Source organism: Neodiprion lecontei, chromosome 4 (genome assembly GCF_021901455.1).
Source record: "Neodiprion lecontei isolate iyNeoLeco1 chromosome 4, iyNeoLeco1.1, whole genome shotgun sequence".
Classification (NCBI taxonomy): domain Eukaryota; kingdom Metazoa; phylum Arthropoda; class Insecta; order Hymenoptera; family Diprionidae; genus Neodiprion; species Neodiprion lecontei.
In genome coordinates, this window is record NC_060263.1 from 21,553,507 (window position 1) to 21,571,938 (window position 18,432).

Sequence of the window (18,432 nt, forward strand, 5' to 3'; positions counted from 1 at the left end):
ACTGGATAGAGGTATCCCAACGAGGATCGCCTATGCTTGGCAGTTGATTGAGCGATCAAGCGTACGGCAACTCACTCATAGAGCCACAACTTCATGCAGTTATATATCAGTGGCCAGGTCATCTGACGAAGGTATAGATTCGAATAGATTCAAGGCCTCTAATGTGTGGAAAATCAAGGGTAAATCTATTTAAAACCGAACGTTACCGACGGACACAGACTTATAACAAGGGCCGCAGGAACTGAGAATTCAAGCCCAAGACATTTCCACCTAATAGACAGAGCACTATTTCGTATCTTGAACTTCACTTGGAAAAGCGAAAAACATTGTTTTAACCGATCAAGAAGCTGTCTTAAGCGTTTATCTCCTATCATAACGGACGAACTTACAGAAACGCCCCCCAAAGGCTGATTCTTATTCGCTTTGTGATAAGCGCCATCTAAACAGATCAGAAGGCAGCTTTAAACAAAAATTCATGCCCCTGGGCCCAGTTATTTAATAGCTAAATTCTACAGTAATCTATGAAATTTCCTTGACTTCCTCCCTCTCTCTATCCGCAGAACCTTTCCACTAACAATTAGGTTAGTCTGCATCTTGCCTAGGTTAGTCTGCACTCTACCTGTATCATCTCTACGGAAATCATCCAGACTAGTCATCGAAGAACACTAGCACTACTAGTGGCTGTTCTGGTACTACTCTCTTGGTCTCCGAAATGCGAATCATTTCTGTACTGTGGAGTTCGGTCTCCCCTCTACTTATACTTTCTGGTTTTAGCCTTTTTAGCCCGGTTCGGGCTTCTGCTAGATGGTCTCGTGTTTTCAGTTTCATACCACCAAGCATTGAGTAAGTTTTCTTCGTAAAAAATCATGTACACTGTCTCGAAGGGGCCTAGTAAAATCGTAGCAAAGACGCGAAGAGGTAGAAAATGATTTTAAAGACTCGGGATAGACAGTTAGTATTAAAGAAACGAATTAATTTACATGTCAAGTTAATTCTTTCAGGAATTAGTCAAAACTTAGAGAGGCTAGAAACGCTGCGTGATCTTACGAGAAAATCAGATCCCGATGAAAATCACGATGTGACTAAGTGAGTATATTAATATATAATTCGAGCGAAAGTTATTGTTGGGCAATCGGTATAACGTAACGAGTCAATTTAGTGATGATTATTAAATCCCCATTGACGCAACAATCACTTACACCTATTTGTTCCACGCAATATTACGCAATGATAATAGTTGCAAGCCATCTCCCATAGCAACTGTAGAGTATTTATACCGTTCCTTACACGCCACACACCATTCATAATGTATTAACCATTAAAATTCGTTTGGCAACTTGAAATTCATTGAAAAATATCACAAGTTGATTTTAGCTCGTTCAAATTAATTAAAACATGATGACACGGACTTTACAAGTCATTTCCTAGGTGAACAACGAGTCTTGACAAATTTATGAAATCAGGGTTTATGAATGAATAATAATAATAATAATGGTATTGATCACAACAAAGAATACTAGATGATGTTAAAGGTTAAAATCAGCGCATTTTGTTATGAATTATTGAAAAACAGCTATTCGTGAAAGATAATGGGGCAATTGCAATGGTTATGACACTAGAAAAAATTATAAAATGTACTTCGAACCTTAGTCAGCTCCAAAGTATTTTTTTTAACATTGAGAATATATTGAGAATATATAAATACATTACTCCAACTGCTTAGCATATTTCGCAAGTTTAGTTTGATATGATTTATCGTTTATTCCATATTTTAATTTTTCTATATCATTGAATGTATTAAATCGGTTTAAATGCTGCAACCTTCGCCAACAAGCACTAATTTCTCTGTTATTTTTTTCTTTTAGTCATGTACCAAAGCCTGTCTTCCACATCAATGGAAAATCAAAATTCAGCTCTCAAAGGCACCTTCAGAATCAAGAGGCAATTACTCCACAGCACGAGGAACTTATTAAATTTGTTTACGAATGTAATTAATGATTTTAAACATTATTCTTAATCTTCAGTTTTTTTTTTTTTTTACATTTGTAATTGACGGACAGAAATGGTTAACGTCATTTTACTTTCTACACAGCACGTAATGTTGCGGGAAAACTAAAAGACCTAACATGGCAACATCGTAATATTTTAGATATACTACTCGATTTTTCTACAATGCTCTAGACATCGCAGAGCAACATTTTGATGTCCGTTCTTTTAAATATACTTGCTATGTTCCTGTAATGATTTAATGAAATATGTCTCAAGTATCAGTACGTTACTTTTTGAAAGGGCTGTGTATCCGCCCTGTGAATAAGATCTCATTTGTTTTGTTCATCCATTGCTTTAGTAGCCATTGTTCCAGGCAGATCGGATGAAACAAAGGCTACCTATCTAATGTACTGAATACTTGAATCATTTTCAGTTAAATGTAAGACGTAAGTAAAAAAATGAGTATAATGATAATAGTATTTTCCAACGTAGCGTTTGGTGTACCAGTATCTAGGAAAGGTGTTTTGAATCCTCAATTCAACACACAGTAAAATAATGTAATGATAATACTACTGGATTATTTATGCATAATTTCAAGTACACTGATTGTATTGCGATATTTCTGCAACGTTGTGACTGCCATTGCAGTATATTGCAGTATAGAAATATTGGAGAAATATTTCTGCAAGATTGCGTGCCGTGCAAACTGCTTATTAATTTAATGCGTTTCTTAAACAATTTGGTTGCATAATGTAAAACTTGGTCTCGATAGCTTCATAACTCCCATAGAGAGGCTAATTCTAAAAAAAAGCTATTCATCATTGCAACCGAGTTCGGATATGTGTTACACATGGCACTTATGTTTTCAGCCTGGGGGGTCTGTAACCTTACACTCTGCATGGTTGTCTGTTGTTCCATGTACTGAATCTGAAATGTACTTATCTATACTGCTTTGACTTCTGTGATAATATTAGCGAAAAACTGTTCTCAGAATAATCTTGTTAATTTCGGGAATTTAATATGAAAAAAAAAACAGTGTCTGTAGTACTTATTTATGATAGTACTTGGTATGAATTTTTATTTTTTTTTTTCTCGGCAGCTCATATATCACGAAATATATCATTTTTAGCTAATTCTTTTTTTTTCATAAGTAAATACAGTGGTATATCTTTGTGAAAATAATACATCATCACATACAACGAGTAAATCACAAAAAATCAATGATCGAACTCAATTTTCTTGTGAATGTTATATCTAATTATAACAGTTGCGGTATTTTCGAGCATTGCAGCTCAACTATGAATTATGAAAAATTTCAATTTGCAGCTTCAGAGCCCAAGAGACAAATAGAACTATATTTATACTTGTTCTGAAACAACGTCACGAACATTTAGGAGAAAACATACTTACAGTATGTTAGGAATTATTACATTTATTAATCCATATATGTCTTTTAATATAATTTTTTTAAATAAGTGTTCATATTGCTTGGAATCATTCAAATTAAAGTTATTCAATCTATAGCTGATCTAACTATATCATTTAATCTCATTTCAGCGTGGAGCCAAGTTAGCACACAGAATAGCGAGTCCTCAGATGGTTCTGAATGTCCTGAGCCATGCAGTAAGTAATCGAAAATCACTGGCCATAATTTTGATTTTTATTCTCATTGATAGATTGCTTGCAGTCACATACCTGATCATCAACGTCGACTGTCAATTCTTGGATAAGTCGATTTTTTGCAATAGAATATAAAAAAAGTTTTGTTTCTAAAATTTCAAGGCACAATCAAATCTCACGATATAAGCTTTCAAAGTTATTGCCTTTCACCAATGGAAGGCATCTTTTAGAACTTTGTTAGCCCCGTGAACCTATCAGCAAGCACGTATGTGGGTAAAGGTTCTAAAACTCCCCTACGATTAGTGAACGGCAGCTTGAAAACTACTCGTGCTTTCAACTTTTTGAAAAGGAATTTTTTTTTTTTTTTTTTTTATTTAGCAAGAAATCAACCTACCTATAATTGATGTTCGCCATTAATTACTCTGTATGTCTGACGAATGCTACTCACTTATATTTTATTTGAATTCCGATTGCTGTTTTTTTTTTTTTATATCTATCTCCATACAATATTTTAATTCAACTAATAGATACAATTTGCAAATCCGAAATAATAACTAAACGCTGTCTGAGGTAATATTTGCTTGGTATCAAGCCACTTTTTCCCTGCATTGAATTGATTAAAACAAATAGAAATTAGGTGATTTAGTCATTATAGAGCAAGTAAAGCAACAAAAGATTGATCGTTGGCCACAATTTCATTACAGGCCCTGGGGCGATAGTATATTACAACGATGGAGAACCTAACGTAGTCTTACAGGGTAAAGATGATTTCACATTTTTTATTTAATCTCGGCTTTACGTAAATAGTTGTTTTAGAAGGACGTGCAATGAATCTAGGTTCAATATTACAAAAGTTTTGGTACATGATTTCATATTAGATATCTCAAAGCACGTTGTGAGAAATTAAAGTTTCGTGTATGTGTAAATTACTTCTGAAAATTGTTAAATAGTTCAAGTCATGAATTAATTGAAAATTTTGATCGTACAATTTCAGACTTCAAACCATTCGATTTGGAGTCTTGGTGGGGAAAGCGGCTTTTTCACAATATCACCAAGTCACTTTAAGATATTAAATCATCTTATGTTTAAAAGTGGCTTCAATAACAATGTGAACGAATGACACGACGATCAAATCAGTTGGTTTCATATTGAATTTAAAATTGATGAATATTGAAGAGAGCGCACAAAATTAAATTTAGTATGAATATCTTGTAATTGCAGTTCTTGATTCAAGCGAATACCCAACGTAGAAGAATTATCATTTTACCAATATTCTCCAACAATAACTGATAGATTTTTGTTGCAAGAGATTATTGGTTAAAATTAGTCAAGACTTTCTTACATATAAGGAGGTCTTTAACATTTTATAAATATTAATTTTTAATTATGTTTATAGGTAGTTGAAAGGTAACTGAATGTACCCGCGACAATTTTTACACAGTGCCATTTTTTACACAGCAATTTGTAAATAACAGGTGCTTTATAAATTTGTTGTATATTAAAATGTTATCTGCTGAACTTCTATTAATTGTTAGTAACTGTAGATGTCATTTAATGTTGGACAAAAATACGCCAACTTTCATAGTTTTGTTTGTTATTGTTTAATATGCTGTCTCAGATTTCTGTGCTGAATTCTATAGCAAGAGAATTATTATAACACACGCTATTCGATTGATATCGTAGTATCCTCATCATTGGTACACTGCTGAATTTTTTAAATTCTCATGCTCTTAAACACAGCTTAATTTGTTATAGAGATACATACAAAATGCAATGTCAGGTAGACAATAAATAATATTATTGTTATTTTAAAGAGTGAATGTCTCATGAGTAAAAAAGAGAATTATTGAGTTATGGATTGAACTATGATGTGAATCTATCTATACGTGTATTATGTATATGTGTATAAACACGATACAAATTGACACGTATCTATAAGGTGTCCGCTAAGCGAATGTTTGAAAATGATATCATTGATTGTTACAACACTTGTATCATTTAACTATTTTAAGTACTAGTATAACTTTGTAGACTGATACTATTAAGATTGTTATAAATTTATAAAATATTTGTACAGCGTGAAAAAATTAATGGTAGCTCGATTATCATAAACATTACATGAGTAGTTGTGGGTTATTGTCGAGTTTATGAGGTACACATTTCTTTATGCCATTAATTTATTCGCACTGTATTAAAATTGCAAATTGCAATTTTGTAGTCGACATGTAGTGAGAAAATTTGGCCTACGCTGCTGAATTTGTTATTAAAAGATATATATATATATGTATATGTATATAAAATATATATATCTTTATATTTTACCCTGTGTTTTCGTTGTTTCATTCTGGTCTACTTAAGTCATATCTCCCCCATTTATTTCTGTTCAAGGCAAAGTGATAATGAAATATTGAATCACACTCTTCCATACGTAGACTAAAAACTAAAATTTTCGATGAATGATTTAGGTATTGCCTTTTCCCCAACGCTTTGCATCTAATTGTAAGTATTAGGGGCGTGCGGGTACTGAAATTCTTCGGGTCGGATCGGGACGGGTAAAATGGACTACTTTCAGGTCGGATACACGGAAATTTCAAGTACTCAGAAAGTTCGGATTACCCAAAAATTTCGGGTACCCGAAAATCTCGAGTTTGCCGAAAAACGAAAATATTGATCCAGGACTCCAGCGGATGATCTTCGTATGTTCAGGAGCGGATTTGATAGTTCTGCCATTCTAGGTAATTCTAGTACAGGATACGGGATAAGGACGACCTACATCCAACTGTTTACCAGATAAAAACTATATTGCACCTGTGGCCTGTTACTACAAAACGATGCCATGAAATATGAAATATTATGTGGGAAACTGGAACATTTTGAAAATTCACAGCTCGTTAACAACTTCGACTCTTAGCTGAAATTTTCAGCGTTGTTTGGGGATAGAATGAAGTATATTCCCTGAAAATTTCAAGCGATTTCGAGTTGATAGAAAAAAGTTACAGCTATCTGAAAACAGCGATTTTTCAGAAATCAGTTGGTTTTGCGAGGCCGTATATAAAAAAAGAACGTGGTAATTAATAATAATTCGTGTAGGTTGTGATAAAGTATACCTAGACAAAAAATTTGAGCCGTCGATTGGCCGTCTACATGGAAAATTCTTGACTTGGCAGCGTTTCAAAGTTATGCGAAATTTTGCTAAAATAGTAGTTCATGAAAAGGGTCCTAATTAAACTCGATTTTGCTTTGGAGTAAAACACTATTTTTTTCTCAAAAATACATGGTCAGAGAAGGGGAATGCCGTTTGATTCGAGTCTTTAAGTTCCATAGAGCTCCCATGAAAAAATCGTGAAAATAACTAAAAAATTGAATTATTAAAAACTTCAAAAATTTCTATAGCCACCAGATTTTCTTATACATTAAGCTCAAATTTGGAGAATCGTCTTTTTTTATAACCTACTTTCTTTAAAAAAATCAGCAGCCGAACCGCTGACCCAAGCCCGCAGGCTGCGGTCGAAAAGCATTGGACGTACCCATATTCATTCTATGAAAAATTGTTAAGTACCTGATTACCGTTAAACACAAATAACAGCACATGAATAAAGAAATTAATATCCGCCTTAGGAATATTTTCTGACCACACCGTTACCGAGTTACCGCGAAGAAATTGTTGACACTGAAAAAATAATTTTTCGTAACATTTTCATTAGCTTTTTCGACACTTCATTTTTTAATTTCGTAACCCCAAAGAAGTACTATTCTTTCGTAAAACATGGCGATGGCATTTATTTTCTTACAGACTATTGTGTCAAAACCCTGGTTAAAATTTTTGAATTGGATCGTTATAAAAAAAAAATAAATAAATAAAAAATTGTTGTTTGAAAAGTGAGAGTTTTACTAATTTTCTGCACCTTTCGGTCTTAAAATGGATATTTCATTTACTATAAACTTTAATAAAGTTGAATTTCACGCACATGATTCTCTTTCTTATTGGAACAAAGTAGAGGTTGATGTCCATGCTATCAAGTCTCTTTACTTCTAATAGGAATGATTTTACGAACAAAAAAGACGCAAGGTGGATACTCATTCGACTGTAAGCTTTTTTTACTTCATCGTTACTAACTTTGTGTCGTTTTTCTATGGTCATGTTGCTTCCGAGTTGGAAATTTTTTCAAAGTATTTACTGATTTTTCAGTATCCATTCTTTTATTGCTTCTGAATTTCGTTACTGTCTGTATTATCATCTTATTATCTACTTGGTTATAAATTTTTCTGCCTATATGATCGGCTTGATGATGTCATTTGGTTGTGTGAGTTTTTAAGTTAAGGTAAAACAATTTTTTTCGAAAAAAAGAAATTTTGTCCATCCATTTTTCTTACAGGTTTCTCAATGGTTTGAAACTTCCTTGTAATCTGTTTTAGATCTTAAATGAGCATTCAGTTCGAGATTTTTAAAATGAACCGAAATCCATTTTACCAATAACATATTAAAAAATTCCCTTTATCAGAGCTTATATTTTTTTTTTTTGGAAATCTTGGCTGCTATCCGCGAAAACGTTAACAAAAGATCCACATAAATTATCATTCTTATTTTTTCCATTTCACCCTGGATTATTAGTAAATTAGCGGGCGGCAATTTGTGATTTTCAAAATTTCATTTTCGTTTGTTTTACCTGAACAAGCTCGATTTTGCGGACAGCGAAATGGATATTATTGATTTGACTAATTATAAATGAGCAAAGAATTTGAGTACGTGATCGTTTTGGATTGAAAATGTGATGTGATCCTATGCCTCTCTTCTGGCTTCGATCGCATGCTTTTAATTGGCATGCGCATAAAACTTATACTATAAAAAATATTTCATTCGCATATATTTTATAGGTATCCGAATTACGTGTGGATTGGATTGTGTTTAAATTTCTAATCAGTACATTCATATTTTATACTTGTTGTATACTGCAAGAATATTATAATATTTTGCACTTGATTTTACCCGATGTATGAATGATTCCTGCCTGCAAGCGTAAATTTTGTAGCGCATGATAAGATAGGTCTTGTCAATTTAGCGGGTAGAGCTGACAGCTCTCAGTCAAGATTCTGAGGCTCTGTATATCAGAATAATGAAATAATGATCCCATAGAGTAAAATTGGTTGAACTGGGTCAATCGATATATAGACAGAGACCCAGCCTTTATGCACCCTTGTTCTCTCGACCCTCGCCTCTCGTCGAAGACGCGTGCGTCTGGATATTCCTGCCCATTCCATAACATGGCCTCCGACCTGAAAGTAGTGTCGATCCAGGAAGATAGATTTTCTGACGTGATCGTCCACCTGAGAAAAAATTTCTTCTCTGACGAGCCTCTCAACAAGGCAGTGAAACTTTGCAAACGTGGTGAACCTCACGCAGCCCTGGAGCGACACAGTTTGGCTACCCTCCAGCAGGGTTTCTCGCGGATGGCTGTCACCGATTCAGGGGTGGTAAATCATTATTTACTTGAAATGTATTCCCATAATTTGTTCAATACATTCAATACACGGTGAACGTTAGTAATTTGATCATTTTCGCATTACGATAATAAACGGACAAAATTGTAAAGTTAAACTATACAGGTATGTGTTTAGCTTCCATGTATTCGCGAATGTAATTCTTCATCCGTTGATTATATATGTTGAAGCCAGTTGAAAAATGGTCAACTAGTCTCGCTTTGGCAGTATGTAAGGGACTTTCCACGTGAAATCGACAAACCGAAAACCCTCACCATGTCAGTTTTGATCGGCGATTATTGTACGGTACTAGTTAGAACTCCCTCTGAAACACTCTATCCTGATTCTTTCGGATTTCCTTTTCGAACCGTTTGCGCCACGAGTTATCAATTTTCTCAAGTTCATAATTATGCCCTTGTCTACTGTCTTGGAAATATTCACAAAAATTCTACGATCCAGGAGAAACATTTCCAATCGACGTTTTTCCGTTATATTTAAATTTTTTTTTTTTTTTTTTAACTTCAATATCGCATTGATGCGAGAAATATATGAGAATGAATAAAAAGCATAAATAATAGTAATTGAAAATTTTTCAAGTTGATTCATCTTTTATTTTCTCTTGTCACATAGATTCTCTCGTTAAATAAATTTTATTATTGTATATACCTACATATTAATATTTTATTGTGTGGCACTTCCGTTAATGTAGTATTGAACAAAAAAAAAAAACACCAAAATTTGAACGAAAAAATGTTAACACTATCAACTTTGTTGGAAAATGATTGTCGTTTTTAAAACAATCGGTAAGGGTGTAATTTTTAACTCGAAAAAAGCCATAAATCGGAAATTGTTCTAAAAAAGATCTGGGAGAATCAGGAGAGTGTTCCAGAGGAAATACTACCATGCAAAAAATCGCCGAACAAAATTGAGATTGGGAGGGTTTTTGACTTGTCGATTTCATGCGGAAAGATCGATATACTAACTCACAATCAGCTACTATTATTGTATTAAAGAATCTCGTACTTCAATTATAAAGAGTGAAATATTGGCAAGCATACATGTACACAGGTGTGTGAAAAAATATCGCCGTTTGAGTTCCCAGTGTTTAGAAACTCGTTGCGGCGTCAAAAGTAAAATCAAAACTAAACTGTTCTTGCGAATATATCTTCCGGCGTGATGTAGCTTCAGATAACCATGGCGTGTTGGAATCTACCATATAAACTTATATCGTTGAAATAAATTTGCAATTGTATTAACGGCGACCATATTGATTTAGTGTTAATATTACTAGATGATTCACCGGGGAAGTTGTGGAACATACATTTTTTTGTAGCACAAGTAAAATTTGTGCATGATTACCTCGTACGTTATTTCGCGCTAGGCATTTTAAAAAGTCGTAATTAACATTTACGAGTATTCACTTCGAATAATTCATTCGTATACTTACGGTTTGTACATGTGCTTGTGCCTAAGGATATCGTTTACTCTTATTGTTAGGTATTAATCTGAGTGTTTTTAGATCGCAGGAGTTGCTCTGAATGGTACGGTAAAGAAAAGTGAACGAGAGAAGGCGGAATCGCGTCTTCTGGAAACGGCCGACGAAAAATTCAAAGCAATTTTTACGTTACTTTACGGTGTAAATGAGAAGGTTGATTTATTTTCAACCTACAATACCGAAGAGCTTTTTGAATGTCGAATTTTAAGTGTCGACGAAAACTTCAGAGGTAGAGGCTTGGCATCTACCTTGATGACTGATAGTATGGAAACAGCGAAGCAAGCCGGATTTAAGGTACCTAATTCGGAAATCTTAAATCCGTACAGCTGCTCACTCGATTAATTATATCCCTTTGTTTTCATCACGATTATTTGTAATTCGAGAACCAGTTTTTCATCTCCGTATGTACTCGCATTATTATTTCATTCAAGGCAAACAAACACAGCAATAAAAAATTTCGGGTATGAACGATTCCACGTCAAATCGGACAAGAATTTATCTCGTGTTTGTTAAATCGTTTGAAACTTTCGTTATGCAAATTATACGGAAAAAGAGAAGACATGTATTTTTCTTCGTTAAGAATGATATGTTTTTTCAAATTAAAAAGTAATCCATTTTTGCGAAAAGTGAATCCGCCGTTTGATTTGACAATAATAAATAAGAGTATACATCTCTTTTCTTTCCACGTGTACTTTGCGAAGAAAAAATTTGACTCACTTGAGGAGAGCACCCGGTGAAATTTCTAAGTCCGGTATTTTTCAATAGAACTAAACGTGCGTCAGACTACTTGTTTTCAGGCCATGATCGAAATTTTGTTTTTTAAGACTCCTCCCTTTCATTTCTTTTGAACAATATGTTAGGCTGTCGCATCGATTTTTTTAGGATGCTTAGCATCCATAATTGTTGTATAAAACATATCAAAGATCAAAACACGCGTAACCAAAGACTCGAAAGCAAGTAGTTTGATGCGCATTTACATTTAGTTTTATTGGAAAATGCCGAACGTGAAAATTCCATTGGGCGCTGCTCCCCTTTGAATAATACGAAATCTAAAAACTTCCAAATCCGTTCATTTGTTTCGTTAGTTTGACGTGGAAACTGCCGATATCAACACGGAACACTTACCTCTAATGGACGTATCATGAAGAATATTTAACACTGTCACGTGCACATTTTTTTCTGCCCCAGAGAGATAGTCCAAAGCTTACAATTACACAATATGAACTAGGCACTCACAAACGACCAAGTACGAAGTAGACACCGCACAAAATTTAAAATCAACATCCAAACAGAGAGCAGAATTGCTGAGGGGTTATATAGTTTGGAGCTCTCTTTTGTGGCGAGAGAGAGAGCAACCGTTCGCCACCTGGTGGTTGTACGTAGAACCTCGACTTACATGCATGGATATTCGTAAACATCAAATGGATATCTATCACCGGCTTTAATCTAATCGTACAGAGGATTTCTGTAGAGATCTCTCTATTAGAGATCCACTATGGATATGGACCTCTAATAGATAGAGTGTTCCGTGTGGATATAGGCACTGCACAGGCCTTAAAGCTGAATTGGTAACCGTATTAAAACTGAACACCATTCTATCACATCGCGAGTACATCACTGATGGTGCGTATAACGCGTACTGAACTGTACCGGATGTACGCGGATTTTTTCATTTTTAAATTCCAATACCCTTACACTGTTTATGGAAGTTTGAATTGGTACGTTCAGGAGTCATTTTTCGTGCAACCCTTTTTTAAGCACCGGTCATACGTTTGAAGATTTCTACAATAGATATGTAGTGTGCCGCGTAAGAGCCCTAGCTATTATACTCGTGTATAATCTCTTGAACTAAAATGAGGAAACCCGTGTTTCGGTGTTTCACGGTACAGGCATTTGTTAACGAGAAAAAACCACTGAAAACTCAATTTCGATGTCTTCTAGAAAATATTTTAGTTTACTGAGAATTTTATCAGAGCATGTTGGTCCTGTTCTTTCTACTACCTCGCTTCCCAAACACTTTTTAAATATTTAAGTCACCTGACATTTTCGAATTTGCTACTTGGGGTATTATCTGTGTAGAATTAAGTTTGCATTTTTAATTTGGCAATATCACTAGGCAACTAAAATATCACAGTCTATTAAGAACGAACGTAAGAGCGTATCGAATCGTAAGTTACGTGGAGCCATTAAGTGGATATCAGCGGATTTTTTTACCTCAATTGTGTAAATACGAAACTACAGACAGCTGAGTGCAAGCAGTGAGGTTTTAGTTTTTGCACATGGAATCAATATACAGCAAATAATATGACGAAAGAGGTTTTTTAAAATTAAAAATACCTATTTCGTGAGATGCCGAAACATGGGTCTCTTACTTGAGAATGCCATATTAACTGTGCCATACGATTTTATCCACAATTTTTCATAGGTAGAGCTGGCATATTTGGCTTCTCAAAAATTGAAACAGATGATATGTGTTTAAATTAAAGATGAGTAATCCTAAGCTGTGCAGCAAATAGTTCATTAATTTCTATGTTTCTGTTTTTCAGCATGCGAAGTTCCGTTCGTTTGCATGGATGGTTTTGTTTTCTATCCACGCCACAATATGTAAATATTAAATTTTCATGTTTTTCGTTCGACCCTTTACCGTTTACAGACAGTAACCATGCAACTATGCAGATTATCGCTATCACTATTATTGTATATTATCATAAAATCTACCGTGGTAAACATTTTTGAATGATCTTTGCCATTTCTTCTGCAACCGGAAATTCATCATACTTTCAGTTTATACATTATAATAGTTTCCACTCTTTAAATAAAAGAAATATCAGTACATTTTGATTTATATGTATACATAATGCATCTGCGATAATTGTGTTGCACATTATCAAAATATAAAATATAAAATATAATGGTTTTCGTATTGTCACACCTATTTTCAATTTGGTTTACTTAAATTTATATCAAACTTTCCACGTACAAATTTGATACGTTAAATTGAAAAAGGAATTTGTCGAAGATAATTTATATTAATATTTTAGAGCAGTACGACTCTTTTTATAGGTATTCAAAGCTGACGCGACTGGTGTATACTCCCAGAAAATCTGTGAAAATTTTGGATTTAAAACTGTGGCAGAAATTCCGTACAGCGAAGTAGATGAAAATATTAGACCGCCACCACCACACGAAGCTTTAAAGTTGATGGTAAAAATTTTGGAATAAGCGTACATGATTATACATATTGTATTCAGACCAACGCACAAAAGATGAAATGATATATGTTTAAAAATGAACGTATATACTATACATATAGGTAGATATGGTATTCATGTATACATATATGTATACGTTTCGTTTTTTTGAACGTGACAATAAAAGCTTTCTTATATTTAATCGTATAAATACGTGAAACAAAATACTGACAGAAATGAAAAGTTAATCTGGAATTTCTATTATTGTTAAATACGAAAATACCATTTACCATATATTATATACATGTATAGATATTGTTCATGTGACTGTGTTTTAAAGGAACTTTCGTTAATCGATGGTATACCATGAATGTTTTGAAAGTACATATACATATATATATACAAATATGTTTGTGTGTATTACACAATTATACTGTTACAAACATGTTTAGAAAAAAGAAAAGAAAATTGTTGCATGACTTGTCGTGAAGTATAGCAAAAAAGACTAACGTTAAATAAGTGTTGACGTTTTTTTAAATATGTAACAATGATGCTACACACTGATGGAAGTCTAAAGTAAATAATTTGTCACCTGAGTACATTGGTGCCATTATATACATAAATAAGTTCTAGCGGAATTCAAAAATTTCACTGCAAGTAATATAGGGCGTTGGTAAAATACCAAAAGAACGGAAGCTCACGATTGAGATTGCAAAAATATTGAACCTGCCGCCAACAGGCTATCGTATTGTATTGATATTTTTTTAGAGAGTTTGTAGCACAGATTTACCTCATAAAATTTATTGTTCAGAAACGGGTCCACATACCTGCGGGATGATGTTACTAAAGTATAAATATGATTGAATAATATTTTCGTTGTTCAGAAGTATTCGAAAAGAAAGAACAACAAAAACTGATACAAATGATATTACATATACATGTTATTTTTTAAGAGTGTCAACAGAATAAATCCTCAATTTTACTATAATCCATGTCACATCATTCGTTTATTTCCTCAACTCCATGTGCATCCAAGAATGCATGTTACAATGATTTCACAGGAACTTTGAAATGTTCTACAGGTCGACACAATAATTCAACTTCGGTAAATAGAATATGAATGTTGTTCTAAACAAACACTCAATGTAATGAAATATATTTAGAATCGCAACGTTCGTCCTTAATTTACAAATGTTTTCGCTAACGTCTGAATTAAACTTTATAACAAGTATTTCAACATCTTTTAATATGGTTAATTTTAAATGAAAGATACTAAGATGATCGTTGACAGTTGCGTGGAGAAACGAAAACGTTCGGAAGAAAATTCAAGTAGTTTGAATAAGAAGGGGTGTTAATTTTTTTACGAAAGTGAGGTGAAGAAAAAGTTACCATTTTTGATAACAATTCCCGTAACTGTTATTGATATATAATTCCTGTAATCAGGAACATAATAATTAACACCTAAAAATTGACTTGTTGCCGGAAATGTTTCTGTAATTTATTCGCTTTAAATTGTAGCTGTGTCGAGTATCTAGCTTGAACTTTTTGCATGTATTTTATATCCCTAGCTTTTTTGATCACAGCTTCCTTCTGCGTATCAGTCCACCCCAGAGCTCTGTACTGTGTTAAAACTGCTCGTAATTTATCTCTTTTTGGCAGAGCTAGTGCTCTATTTGGATCCAAACTCTGCTTATAATACCGCATTAGAGATCTATGTCCAATCGTGGCTCCAGATGGGAGGACCAATTGATAATCGGTATCATCAATCTCTGAAATTTCGACCTCTTCATCTGGATTATCGTACCCTTCATCAGGATAACTAGAAGAGTAGTCATAGAAGTCTGCGTACTCTATCAGAGCTTCGCCTTCGTGGAGCATCTTGCAGTGTCCTTTGTCAAGCATGTGAGTTCTAGCTGCGTCTGCACTTTGGAACGCTTTACCAGAGTTGTTGCACCAAAGGCACATATAACCTGCATAAACTTTCTCACCAAGATATATCAACAACCCTCTGGGGTTCGTGCAGTATTCGGGATCAGGTAAGAAGAAAGAATGAGCCTCAGTCATGTGTTTAAGATTACGGACAAAGGACCTGCTGTGGTGGCTGCAGAAAATACAGTTATTATTTTCAACCGGATTTTCAGTGTCTTCAATCCATTCATCCGAATCTATGGACTCAATTTCTGAATCAATTTCCATGTCTTCGAGGGTTTCAGGGGGATTTTTAAAACGAGAATGTAGTCGACTGTTATTCTTTTTCGACAAATTTTCGGCATTTTTTGATGCTTCTAATGTTGTGGTTTCAAGAATGTCCTCATCATGGAAAGACAATGCTTTTTCTTTGTGTTTTTTTGATGTCAAATGATTCTCATACTGATTTTTTGTGTTAAAACTTTTTCTGCAGGCTTTGCAGTTGTAAGATTGTTCCTCTTTTCCACGCTGTGCAATCACCCTCCTCTGAAACTCATCTGATGTTACTGGCGGCAATTCTGCAACTTTTCGTTTCAAGTTATACCTGTGCCAATCGGACTTATAATGCTGCCTTTGAATATCAAGATCCCTGAATGCCACACGACAGGTAATGCATGTGTATGGCGTATTCATAATGTCTATATTTCCTCAGCACAGTTGCTTTCTGAAATCGAGAAGAATCGAATTGATCTAATATTTATTCACATGTACAGCGATATACTGACAGCAAGATTTCAAACAGACTTGCATGAACACTTGATTCCTTTGTTTCTAACAGAATATCTACTTGTTTTTACCTATATGCACCACAAGCCATCAAATTCTTTTTATAGTAACCCGGCGTTACCGGATTGAAACCTTTGCTGCGACTATTAGCAGTATGGAATGAATGTACACAGCACTCAAAGTTTTTCCTAGCAAATTACAGACAAGCAAAGATTTACCGTGTCTACATTGTCTGGAATGTTTCCTATGTAGATTCTTTTTGTAATGGACATTGCCGTATCGTAAAGTCCATTTCTTTATTGTGATTATTTTGGAATGGAAAAAATATCGAAGTATGATGGATAACAAAAGGGTGAACAAATTTTATAACAGCCTTTAGATTACTAACAGATGATGTCAAATGCCTTGAACTGTACTTAAACTTAAGTCACTTAATTAATGAGCAAAATGTGTACAGACATATGATCAATTTCTTAAAAATTCTAAAAGTTGGGTGATATATATTTCCAGATTGATTTTGAAAAGCAGTCAAGTACTGAATAAACTACAATTCACCGCTGAAACCAGGACAGTATTGACTACCCCGAGCATAAATAATGAATAAAATTTATAAAGGGTCTGTTAGCATGCAAAACATGATTGCTGAATAACAAAAAGACAAATGAAATATCAAATCGTGTAATAATATGACGTCCACAATTGAACAGGTTTTAGCATCCAATTATTGAAATGGAGTGATGTCAAAAATTAGCTTTCAAATTAAAATTACTTATCATCTTCGTACAGTCAGGCATAAATTAGGTTAGGTTGTGATTTCATCAGGTGACTCATTTAGTTTTAAAATCGGGTGTTAGAAATGGATCATGCCTATGAAAATTGAAAAATTTCAATCGCTAAGATTATTACCAGAATAGTGTTGTTTATTTTTGCGACGGATACTGGAACAATTACTAACAAATCCGTCACGCTGCTACACTTGCACATGTACGATCCTCTTTGGGCTTGTGGTGACTTGTGCTAGCCTACTAAAAAGCAGAATAAAAGCTCGTTCAATTATGGCTTTTGAGTCAGTTAGCAGATAATTATCAGGCGGTTTACTTGATATACAGCGATCACGATTGGTCAAAAGTTTGCCGCAGAGCGCCTTAGCGTTACTCGGAGCACGTGAAAATTTTATAATCGAATATAATCGAACGTAGCCTTGAAAACAAGTAGAGGTTAGAGCGTCATACGCTCACATGGCAGTTGCGGCAGTTACGGAATGAAATGAAGCTGCCAACAACTTGGAATAAGTTTATCAATCGGTGATTGTTTTCGACCTAAGCATTTTTTGAAGCACTTGTCAGCTTAAAAATATGCAAGATTATCATTTTTAGATAAATTTTGGCAGCTCGCTTGAATCAGTTTTCTGGTGTTTAAAGAGAGTAAGAACTAAGAATTGCTAAAAAGATTTCGTAACTTCGTGTAGGTGACTTACAAATCAGTTGAATATTTTTCCTCGATAATATATACTACTGGAGATAGCTAAATCCAGTGCGGTGAACTTGCGAAAACTACAGCCGAATTGGCAAGAAAACGAGATTTATGTCCCCACAGTACTTCAGCTCCCTCACTTTAGTATTTGAATGGCTGTTACGAAGAGTACCCGACCAATCAAATGGAAAACGAGAGAGACGGAGCTGCGATCGCGGGGATCTAGGGGGCATGTTATATATTTCTTCTCTCTCTCTCTCGCACTAGACTTCCGCTACACGTTCTCTGAACACGCGGAATCGTCTCTCCAGTAAATACCGTAAATACGTCATGTTCCAAGGCAACTACTTCTTCCATAGTTGTTCACCGCGGCTCTGTTTCAATATTATTACTCTTGCCTCAGTCCAGCTTATATGCGAATCACAATATAGTTTGTGAATTTGCGAGAAAATAACAAGGAAGAATAGTTGAATCGCTACCTGCATGTGAGAA

The 18,432-nt window shown here is 34.4% G+C and overlaps 3 protein-coding genes across 17 annotated transcripts; 2 read left to right on the plus strand and 1 right to left on the minus strand.

Moving 5' to 3' along the window:
- Positions 1–472: 472 nt before the first annotated feature.
- Positions 473–5,930, plus strand: LOC107226863 (MAPK regulated corepressor interacting protein 2). 5 transcript variants are annotated; one of them, XM_046738968.1, is made up of 6 exons: positions 473–918; positions 1,002–1,086; positions 1,866–1,987; positions 3,547–3,612; positions 4,296–4,367; positions 4,831–5,930. In XM_046738968.1, exons 1-6 carry the CDS (start codon positions 867–869, stop codon positions 4,857–4,859), a joined length of 426 nt encoding a protein of 141 aa, XP_046594924.1. In that variant the 5' UTR covers positions 473–866; the 3' UTR covers positions 4,860–5,930. The 5 variants fall into 5 exon arrangements, with proteins under 5 accessions (XP_046594924.1, XP_046594922.1, XP_046594926.1 ...); XM_046738966.1 differs by having other exon boundaries at positions 479–918; positions 4,604–5,930; XM_046738969.1 differs by having other exon boundaries at positions 490–918; positions 4,314–4,367.
- A 2,854-nt stretch (positions 5,931–8,784) lies between these two features.
- Positions 8,785–14,761, plus strand: LOC107226845 (arylalkylamine N-acetyltransferase 1). 8 transcript variants are annotated; one of them, XR_006904088.1, is made up of 4 exons: positions 8,785–9,081; positions 10,607–10,876; positions 11,811–12,205; positions 13,129–13,166. XR_006904088.1 is itself a non-coding variant. In XM_046738473.1 (4 exons), the coding sequence occupies exons 1-4, from the start codon at positions 8,797–8,799 to the stop codon at positions 13,643–13,645; spliced, it is 630 nt and encodes a 209-aa protein (XP_046594429.1). In that variant the 5' UTR covers positions 8,788–8,796; the 3' UTR covers positions 13,646–13,786. The 8 variants fall into 8 exon arrangements, 7 of the variants coding, with proteins under 7 accessions (XP_046594427.1, XP_046594429.1, XP_046594431.1 ...); XM_046738473.1 differs by lacking the exon at positions 11,811–12,205 and adding an exon at positions 13,629–13,786 and having other exon boundaries at positions 8,788–9,081; positions 13,129–13,186; XM_046738475.1 differs by lacking the exon at positions 11,811–12,205 and adding an exon at positions 13,624–13,746 and having other exon boundaries at positions 8,788–9,081; positions 13,129–13,186.
- LOC107226852 (zinc finger protein 622) lies at positions 14,751–18,119 on the minus strand. 4 transcript variants are annotated; one of them, XM_046738467.1, is made up of 3 exons: positions 17,945–18,118; positions 17,374–17,492; positions 14,751–16,405 (listed from the first exon to the last, which is right to left on the minus strand). In XM_046738467.1, exon 3 carries the CDS (start codon positions 16,372–16,374, stop codon positions 15,235–15,237), a length of 1,140 nt encoding a protein of 379 aa, XP_046594423.1. In that variant the 5' UTR covers positions 16,375–16,405; positions 17,374–17,492; positions 17,945–18,118; the 3' UTR covers positions 14,751–15,234. The 4 variants fall into 4 exon arrangements, with proteins under 4 accessions (XP_046594423.1, XP_046594424.1, XP_015523299.1 ...); XM_046738468.1 differs by lacking the exon at positions 17,945–18,118 and adding an exon at positions 17,566–17,871; XM_015667813.2 differs by lacking the exon at positions 17,374–17,492 and having other exon boundaries at positions 17,945–18,119.
- Positions 18,120–18,432: the final 313 nt, after the last annotated feature.